The sequence below is a fragment of the Mus caroli genome, chromosome 7, assembly GCF_900094665.2.
Source record: "Mus caroli chromosome 7, CAROLI_EIJ_v1.1, whole genome shotgun sequence".
NCBI classification, from domain to species: Eukaryota; Metazoa; Chordata; class Mammalia; order Rodentia; family Muridae; genus Mus; species Mus caroli.
The window spans coordinates 19,203,971-19,214,366 of NC_034576.1; the positions used below are offsets into that span (position 1 = coordinate 19,203,971).

A 10,396-nucleotide genomic window follows, 5' to 3' on the forward strand; every position below is an offset into this window, starting at 1 on the left:
GAGTGCTGGGATTAAAGGCGTGCGCCACCACGCCCAGCTGGCCTAAGTATTTGTAAATACATTTGAGTGTCAGAGTCGCTATTTTCAGAAGTTTGGAGCTGAGAGGAAAGACATGTGCTTACAGAAAACTCCTTATTACATTCCTTGGTCAGAGGTTTCCCACACCTGCCCAAGACTGAGCTGGTGAAGTCTGCGACCTACGACTTGCTGTCATTCTTGGCCACCCCACCCACATCCCACTGCTAAAGGCCACCCTCCTGTACCCTCTCCTCCATGTCTGAGGACTGACTACTCACCTTTAACAATAATGTGCACTTGGTCCTGCCCAGACCCTAGGGCATTGGTGACTTTGCACACAATGACCGTGTTATTGAGACCATCCACCGTGGAGATTAGAAGCTTATTGCCCTGGCGCTTAACAGAGTTGGGAAAGTCACCCGTGGTCCTAGGAAAGACAGGATAGTGAGCAGGCAGCCTCTGGGATGGGACACAAATGGTGTGGCAGGGACACTGACCTGGCGCTGGCCACATACTGGCTTGGCTTTGGCAAGTCCTCGCCTCCTGCTGTTCCCTATACGGACACCAGAGGGCACACGGGCCCAGATCCGATACCAGGGCTCTCAGGGCCTGGCCTCACTCAGACAGAGCAAGCCCCAGGCTCCGCCCCCTCCTCTACCTGTGCACCTTTAATGCGGACCTCCCGCTCGTGCACTGAAACCTCACTTAGGTCTTGGCAGAAGCAGGGGCTGTTGGTGGCAGAAAAGCATTTGCAAATGCCATTCTCTCTACCCACAATGCCCTTTCTCCGGTGCTGAGCTCTGCCTGGCCTCATCCAGACTTCTGCTCTCAGGCACAGCCTTGGCGACAGGATCTAGTCCCACTATTTCTACTGCAGCTCGGCCCTCCTTCCCTATTCCCCACCCCCTGATTTATCTATCCCAGACATTCATCTTTCCCAGACATTCTTTACAACTTTTATCTTGTTCAGAAACCCAGAGGCTTTGGCCAATCTTATGCACCAAGCTGGGTTGGAAGATGGCAAGGCCTAAGAAAGCAAACATCCGAGCAGGGAGGGAGTGGATGTGGAAAGGAAGTGTGGAGTTCTGAGCCCTGAAATGACTCAGAGGTACTCTACCACTGAGTCAGGCTCCCAGGCCTTAGATGCCAAATGTTGATGTCATTTCCTTCCACTAAAAACTGGGAATGTGGCGTTGCCACTAACCACCATGGCGTGCACGGTTGCGCAGCTAAAATATAAAATGATCATGTCATCTCACAATACAGACGGGTGTGCTCTATTTTTAGACAGTCTCACCATGCAGCTCTCACTGGCTAGAATCTGCTCTGTAGACCAAGGCTGGCCTTGAACTCATGGAGACCAGCTTGCCTCTGCCTCCTGAGTGTTGGCATTAAGGCATACGCCACCACACCTGGCCCTGTGGACTGGTTAAATAACTTATGATATATAGAGTGTAGAATCTAACTACATGAAACAGCATGAGCTCTTCTCGCTGAGCACCGCCAACATGGTGTTCAGGCGTTACGTTACATGGAGGTTGGCCGGGTGGCCTACATTTCCTTTGGGCCCCATCCTGGAAAGCTGGTCGTAACTGTACGTGTTATTGATCAGAAGAGGGTGTTAGTGGATGGGCCCTGCACTCAGTGAGGAGACAGGCCATGCCTTTCAAATGCATGCAGCTCACTGGCTTCATCCTCAAGTTCCCGCACAGTGCCCGCCAGAAGTATGTACGAAAAGCTTGGGAGAAGGCAGATATCAATGTGAAGTGTGCAGCCACAAGATGGGCCAAGAAAATTGGTGCCAGAGAAAGGAAAACCAAGATGGCAGGCTTTGATCGTCTCAAAGTCATGAAGGCAAAGAAAACGAGGAACAGAATAATCAAGACTGAAGTAGAGAAACGTCAAAGAGCTGCTATTCTGAAAGCGGCTCACATAAAAAAAAAAAAAAAAAAAAACAGCTGTTGCTCAGGCTGCCATTGTGGCAGCAGCAGCAGCAACTGCTAAAGCTAACGTCCCAGCCAAGAAGGCTACAGGACCAGGCAAGAAGCCCGAAGCCCAGAAAACACCTGTTCCAAAGGCAGCTGGCAAGAAAGCCTGAGGCTACACAAAGACGGTGGTTAAAAATAAATAAATAAAAAAGAAAAAAGAAAAAGAAAACAACATGAAAATGTGGGCAGGATCTAGAGGTGACCCCAGGAATCCTAGCAAGCAGTAGACTGAGGCAGCAGGGTCGTCAATTCTGTGGTACCAGAACCTGGCAACCTCAGGCATGACTGCAACAAGTTCTAGGCCAGCCATGCTGAGGTCTATGTAAGAAAACTGTCTCAAAAAAAAAAAAAAAAAAAAAAAAAAAAAAAAAAAGAAAAATGTCTCGAAAAAAAAAAAAAAAAAAAAAAAGCAAAAAAAACGGGGCCAGTAAGATGACTCAACAGGTGGAAGGTGCTTGCCACCAAGCCTGACGATCCGAGTCCGATCCCCAGGGCACGCATGGTGGAAGGAGAAAAAGGGATTCCTGCCTTCTGCCCTCCACGTGTGCATGGTGGCACTGGCTGCCTGCTCCCCACAACATAAATGAATAAATGTAATAAATTTTTAAAACGCCAAATTAAGGGCAGTGAAATATCAGTCAGAAACTCCTCGGCCTGGATTTTTGTTTTCTTTTGAGTATTCATTTGGAAAATTCCTATGACTGTGCGTATTTGGAAATTTCCCTACAAAGACCTTGGAGGAAACAGGGTTGTGAAACTATAAGCTTGGATATGTTTATAAGGGGGTGTGGCCTCCCTTCCCCCCAGCCTGGAACCTGCCTGCTCAAGGGTGGAGCTACCGGCTCATTCGTCCTGCCACGCCCACTGCTGGAACCTGACCTTGCTGCCTGGAGGCACACACGTGTTCGTCCTGCTACTGGACCCTGAGTTACTTGGCGGGAAATTGGGTTCCCTCCCCCTTCCTTTATAAACTGAGTGTCTGGAAATATTAAATTGAGTCTTGATCAGAGTTTTGTCTTGACTCCATTATTTCTTCCGCCCCGTCTAGATTCCTCTCTTTGCAGGGAACTGCCATTCTCAGTGAACCGTTCGTGTTGTGGACCGCGGGCGGGCCGCAACAAGGGGGGAGAGAAGATGGTGCAAACTGCCCCTGGGACAAGATTACAGCTGCTGGGGACCAGAAAAATAGGGAGGGGTGGGGTGTGTGTGTGTGTGTCTATGTGTGTGTGTGTATGTGTGTGTGTGCGCAAAGGCACGTGTATGGCGTACATGCGTGTGACTAACGAAAGGCTTTCAGGAAGTTGATGGCTATGCCTGAGTACATGCACTAGTGGGTATGTTTGAAAGTTTTAGAATGGTTCATTCAACGTATTTCTGAAATAAAGAAGCCTAATAAAAATCATGTTAAATTATTTATACATTGGGCAGGTGCCAGAGAACTTGCCTAGAATCCCCCAGTGAGGGGCTGGGGGCGTGGCTCAGTGGTAGAGCCCCTGCCTAGAATCCCCCAATGAGGGGCTGGGGGCGTGACTCAGTGATAGAGCCCCTGCCTAGAATCCCCCAATGAGGGGCTGGGGGCGTGGCTCAGTGGCTAATATATTTTCCTAGTGTTTATGAGGCCCTGGATTCTAACCTTCACTGAAAAAGAAAACCACCCTGTTTCTCTCTTTTCTTTCTCTTTGAGATGAGGTCTCATCTACGTGGGTGCTGGCGATCAGACTCAGGATCTTGTGTTTGTACAACAAGCACTTCCCCAACTGAGCCATTTCTCTTTCCCTTCCATATAACCTCAGCCTCCAAAGGCATTTGGAGCTTCTGACAGCTCTGAGGTAACTCTTATCTGTGCACTGGATTGAATGGTGGCTTCAGGAGCAGAGGAGGTGGACAGTGAGGAATCAAATGGATCTGGATAAAGGCAGACATCTTTGATTTGCTTCTAACTTGGGTGACTCACCTAAGGACTAAAAAACCATTGTCCCAGCTCTGTGACCTTTAACCTACACAGAGATGGGGATTCCCGAGGGGTGTGGTAGGAGAAAAAAAAATCCCTGGACAGCTGGTGCGGCCATGGCCAGAATCCAACCACCCTGAAAACCCCAGTCACAGTCACAAGATTAAATTTTTACTAGGACTATGATTGTACTGATTTTGATTTGGGGGAAGGAGGTGCAGTGTAGCCCTGGCTGTCCTATAACTCGCTCTGTAGACCAGGCTAGCCTCCACCTCACAGAGCTCTGTCTGCCACTGCTTCCTGCGTGTTGGGATTAAAGATGTGCTCCACCATGCCCAATTCTATTTTAATTGCTCCTGTGTTTGCCCTTCTCTCTCAGACCTCTGGGTCCTGGCCCCAGCTCCTCTCCCACAGACGCTGTTCCAGGTCGCCGTCACTCACGTGTTCCAGTTATATCCAGCCATGTCAGGCTCTGGTTTGCTGTGAGCTTCACAGGTCAGGACCAAGTTAGTGAGGTCAACATACCAGTTGCCGTCATAGCCAGAGATGGACACGTTTTCAGGTGGATCTGGAGAAGATGGACATAAGGCTGAGATCTGGGCAGTGCCTGAGGGGCCCTCTCCTGAGCAGGAGGCAGCTTAGCTTTTTTTCTTGTGGATATTGAGGGCTGGTTAAAATCCATTATGAGCATTAATTGTGTTCGGGATTCTTCAAAAGTGTGTTGTAGCCCAGACTGGCCTCAGACCCAGATGTTCTGACCTTAGCCTCCTGCATGTTGGGATTCCAGGTGTGCACTACCACACCAGATTTATGGGGTCTCATGTAGCCCAGGCTGGACTTGAACATGTTTCCATGGAGTCCTGACAGCAGTGGTCCCCAGCCTTCCTAATGCTGTGACCCTTTCATACAGTTCTTCCCGCTGTGCTCAGCCCACACACATACAATTATTTTTGTTGCTCCCTTGTAACTGCAATTTTGCTACTGTTATGAATCGTAATGCACATATCTGTTTTCCGATGACTTTAGGTGACCCCTATGAAAGTTATTCGACCCTCAAGGGTGTCAAGACACACAGGTTGAGAACCACTGCCTAGGATGACCTTGAACTTCCTGCCTCCACTTCCAGAATGCTAGGATTAGAGGTGTGTGCTACCACGCCAGGCTTATGTGGTGCCGGGGTTCAAACCCATGGCTCTGTGCAAGTTGGACAAGCAAACAAGAGTTTGCTATGTCCTACTTCTGTTGGGTGGTGCTGGGTGGACTCTCTGGCTCTGTCTATGTCCACAAATCTGTAGGTGTCGCATTCAATTAGGCATCTAGGAGAGGTGGCCCCGGCCCCACAGAGTGTGAGCACCATCCACGGAACACAGCTAATTACACGAGCTGATGGTGGGGAGACAGACAGCTCAGAGATGAGCCAATGTAGACAGTGCTGGGCAGGACCCAGGATTCAGTGTCAAACTGTGGGGCGGAGTTGGGGCTGTGGAATATATACGGGCTGATTGGCATAGACAATATGAGATAGGGGTACCATATTCGGGAAACAGGTGCCTTAGAGAACAAGGGTATAAAGAGTAAGGGGGGGGGGTCTACGTAGCACAGTGACAGCGCCCCACAGCCGGTCTAAGGAGTGAGCATGGATGATGGACTGTGAGTTAGCGAAGAGAGGGAAGTTGCCTGGGTTAGGGTTTGTACGCATGCGCAGATACACTCACAGGGTTGGGAAAGGGTCACCAGCAGCTGGTCCGGCTCCTTTAAGCTTTCATGCTCCACCCTGCAGGTGATGTTCTTGCCGTCTGCCTGGCGAGAAGGTACCATGGAGAGGTAGCTGGTAACTGTGGTGGTGCCCGGCTGGGACCCTGGTTCCTTTATTTCACGGTGACTTCCATTCACATTCGAGGGCCAAATGATTCGTCCAGGAGGGTGACCATCAGCAGAGATGCATTTAGCCACATCCTGCAGTATCAAGGTGGGAGAGGGCTCCAGGGCCTCTGCAGTGTTCTTAGGTCGGGCTGCAAGAACCATTAAGGACACAGTCCATAGGTGGTTCAACCGCAGAAGCAGCAGAAGGAAGAAAGCTCTTTACCATTTTTTTTTAAAGACAAGATCTCACTATGTAGCCCAGGTTGGCCTCAAGCTCATGAGCCTCTAGCTTCAGGCTCCTTGGTAGTGGAATACTGCCATGTGCCACTATGTTTGGTGTTAGAGGGACAGTTTAAGGATATGAGATGGCCAATGTGAAATCCTAGCATTGGGCCGGCAAGATGGCTCAGTGGATATAGGCGTTTGCCACCAAGCCTGATAGCCTGAGTTCAATCCCCCAGACTCACATGGTTAAAGGACAATTCCTCTAACTTTGTCCTTTGACTGCCTCATGTACAGGTACACAAATAAATAAAATATAATGAAAATTTAAAATAAAATCTCAACTTTATTGCTAGAGTCAGATAGATGCAGGTTAAGTCTATCTGTCAGAGGGGAGAGAATGAGAATGCACAGGTAAAGTGGCCAGAATGGGTTTTAGAAGGGACCTAGAGAAGTGGCTCAACAGTTATGAGTGCAGGCTGATCTTAGAGGACCCAGGTTCAAGTCCCAGCACCAGTACGCAGCTCACAACTGTCTATAACACCAATTCCAGGGGATCCAACATCCTTTTCTACACTTTCTGAATATTTAACATATCATCATATTTATGTATATTTTCTGTTTTATATCATTGTATAACACAGACACACAAAATGTTCCTTGATACATAGCGCTATAAGTATTATTTGACTAAAGAAGGAAGGAGGAAAATGCTCTGGTCTCTCTCCCTCTCCCTCTCCTCTCCCTGCCTCCATGTGTTCCCGGCCGGCCAGCCTCTTCCATTCTTTCTCTCTTTCTGTCCTTCTCTGTTCCCTTTCTTTCTCTGCCTCTACTCCCTTCCCATGCCCCTAAATAAACTTCATTTTATATTTGAAAAAGAAAGAAAGAAAAAGAAAGAGAAAAAGAAAGAAAGAAAGAAAGAAAGAAAGAAAGAAAGAAAGAAAGAAAGAAAGAAAGGAAGAAAGAAAGAAAGAAAGACTAGCCAGGTATAATGATGTATCCCAGAACTCAGAGGCAGGAGAATCGCTGTGAGTTTGAGGCCAGCCTGGTTTGAGTTCCAGGTCAGCTAGGGTTAGAGAGACCATATATCAAAAAGGTCGGGTTAGGGACCAGGAGTGCAATGTCTGTAAGCTCAGGAGGACAAGGTCATCTTCAGCTACACAGCAAGTTGGAAGCTAGCTTGGGTTCCATGAGATTCTGGCCGAATCTTCTGACTTCCCCCACATCCGGTCTGAACAAACGGAGGACATGTCATGTCCCAAGGGCATCTTGCCTTCTTGTGTTGGCTAGCTCCTTGCTCCTCTGGCCTGGGGTCCCTTCATCTCACCCCAACACTTACCTTGCACCTTCAGCCGGACATTGGTGCTCTTACTGCCTCTGGGGAATGTGGCAATCTGACATTCATAGATGCCTTCGTCTGTTACACTTAAGTTCGAGATGGCCAGAGATGCGTTCCTCAGATCCTGTTGGGCAGCCAAGAATTTCACCCTCTCTGGCTCGTTGATGTTGGGCCCCTTCTTGGGGTGGAAGACAGCCACAAGAGGGTGGGATCCACCTGAATCCGTCTTCATCCAGGTTATTTGAGTGACTGTCACATTCTCATTAGAAGTCAGACGACAGTGCAAGGTGGTCGACCCTCCCAAGACGCCTGTCGAATTGTAGGGCGCCAGCACATTTATATCCCCACCTGGGAAACCAGAGGTGTTAATTAATCCATTTAAATTAATTTATTTTAAAGATGTATTAATTTTTAGTTTTATGTGTGTTAGTGTTTGCTAGCATGTATGTATATATGTATTAAAATAATTTTAAATCCATTTTTCCTTCCGGCCCCTTCCCATCAATAACGACTCTGAGACTAGTTATTTATTATTAAATACCTAGGTCATAAGCTTTGGCTCATTCCCTGAGTAGCTCGTGATTTATTTAACCCACTCAGACTATTCCATGTCTACCATGTGGTAGGTGGCTCTCCTTCAGTGCTGGCCTTCTTCTTCCTCAGAGTCTCCGCAGTGTCTCCCTGCTGTTTTACATCTGCATCCCACCCCCCCTCCATTTCTCCTTTATCTCTTACTATTTCCCAGAATCCTCTTGTCCTGTCAGTGTCCCACCCCCTATTTCCTGCCCCAGCTCATTGGCCACTGGCTTTTTTTATTGACAGGTGATGTTTATAAGAGATTTTTCTCTATAGGTGTGTGCACTTCGGTGCCCATAGAAGCCAAAAGGGAGGCATGAAATTCCTCTGAATTTGAGATACAGAGGACTGTGAATCACCATGTGGGTGCTGAGAACCGAACCCAGGTCTTCTACAAGAGTAGCCAGTGCTCTCTTCAGCCCTTTATCTTACTTTAATAATAACAATAATGTTATCGTTATATCTAAATATTTATATATTATAATATAATTCAGCATACTATATTTAAATATTATTAATGTAATTAAATGTTTATATTACAAAATCTATTATAATGCACAATAATAATTTTGCCTTGTAATAATCATATAGTATTTATAATTCATTATTATTATTAGTAGTAGTAGTAATAGAGACAGGGTATCAGTACATCCACCAGGCTGGTCTGGAACTCAGAGATCTGCTTGCCTCTGCCTCCTAAATTCTGCGATTAAAGGTGAGCGCCATCACACTGGGCTTCAGGCACCACTTACATATGCAGAAATGGAGGCATAGAAGAATTTGCTAGGGGGATCACGCAGGCATAAGACGACAAGATACGGTGGGGTTTGAATCCGAGCCATTCAATTGTCACTCTGCTGGGCCCTATGTGAGACTCTCTGTCTTGAGCCCAACACACAGTAGGCCCTCAACATTAGGGAATACAGTATATCAGGAATTTCTGAATACTTGAGAAGTCTGATAATGACTTCAAAGTCAAGTTCTAGGAACCCAGGACCCGTCATGGTGACCCTAGGGTATCCCTGTACGGGGCTCCACCTGCCTCCGCCTCCCCTATTGGGGTTAAAGGCATGAGCCACCACCTCCCTGTTTTGGTTTGGTTTGGTTTTTTTGGTTCCAGTCACTCTGAGCTCACTCTGAGCGCCCAGCCTGACTTGCTGCTGGTCAACCACTGAAACAATGGGAATAGCACAGGGCTCCGAATTAGGTTGTATGAGGACCAAGGGTCTATCCTCAGCACCCTGTGTGCTCAGGGGTAGACTCCTGCGCTACAATTCCCCAGTGAGGGATTGGCTTCAGCCTCCAACTCAGCGAAAGGAAAATGAACTAATTAATCAACTCCGAGTCAGTCACGATGAACTTGCTGGAGAGAGTGTGGCCACCAGGGTTAAGGTTCCTGGCATGAGTCACCCAGACTTTTTTTTTCTCAGTCATTTATCTTACAATAATAAAGCATCTTTTGCGCGCGCGTGCGCGCGCGCGTGTGTGTGTATGCGTGCGTGCGGAAGCGCGCACGAAGTGGAGCAAATCCGGTTCTCATTCCGGAGCCTAGGCTACGCTGGAACTCATGGCAACCCTCCTCCCTCATCCTCCCCCGTACTCCGGTGGCCCGTGTGAGGCACCACGCCCTATTTTTCTGGAATCTCTGCTCCAGAATCCAGACCTCGGACTTTGGGCCGGGAAGAAGGGATCTGGTGGCCTGGGAGGGCCTCTCGAGGTGCGCACAGGCCGGGGCGCGGGGCGCGGGGCGCGGGGCGCGGGGCGCGGGGCGCGGGGCGCGGGGCGCGGGGCGCGGGGCGCGGGGCNGGCGCGGGGCGCGGGGCGCGGGGCGCGGGGCGCGGGGCGCGGGGCGCGGGGCGCGGGGCGCGGGGCGCGGGGCGCGGGGCTACTTACCCGCTTTCCAGAGCGCATAGCAGAACAGCAGCAACCATGACAGCGGGGAGCGGGTGGCTCCGGCGAGTTGAGCCATGTGGTTCCGGTCCGATCCAGCTCTTTGTAGTCCAGTTAGTAGCGGCCAAGCGCCTTATCTCTCCGAAATCCTGAAGTCAAGTGCAGGAATCTCAGCTAAGCGGTGCTGCCTAGGGACGGCCCATTGAGGGCGGTCCCCTGCGCAGGCGCACACAGCCAAACACGTCTGTGGGGCTGGTTAATGTTCTGTAAACCTGTCATCCCAGCACCGGAGTCGGGTCGGGAGGATGAAAGCAAGAGGATCAGAATTGAAAGCGGGTTTAAGGCCAGCCTGGGCCACGTGAGATCATCCCGGATTTTTTTTTTTTTTTCTAATTAAAAATAATGGCGGACAGGGGGCTAGGCTTCAAATGTCTTTAATCACAGCACTTTGGAAGGCAGGAAGATCTGTGAGTTCTGTGTCAGCCTGGTCCACGTAGACAAATCCAGCCTCGTCTGGGTTACACAGTGAAACTGTTTAAAAAAGAAATA

The 10,396-nt window shown here is 49.1% G+C and overlaps 1 protein-coding gene across 1 annotated transcript in view; it reads right to left on the reverse strand.

Moving 5' to 3' along the window:
* Nucleotides 1-10,046, reverse strand: part of LOC110297404 (poliovirus receptor homolog) — a 17,505-nt gene extending 7,459 nt beyond the window's left edge. The window contains exons 1-5 of the mRNA XM_029479257.1: nt 9,851-10,046; nt 7,382-7,729; nt 5,673-5,969; nt 4,399-4,525; nt 290-445 (exon numbers count right to left, since the gene is read on the reverse strand). Coding sequence (XP_029335117.1) covers nt 290-445; nt 4,399-4,525; nt 5,673-5,969; nt 7,382-7,729; nt 9,851-9,926 — 1,004 coding nt within the window. The 5' untranslated portion in view covers nt 9,927-10,046. The remainder of the gene's footprint in view (nt 1-289; nt 446-4,398; nt 4,526-5,672; nt 5,970-7,381; nt 7,730-9,850) is intronic.
* Between the last annotated feature and the right edge of the window lie 350 nt (nt 10,047-10,396).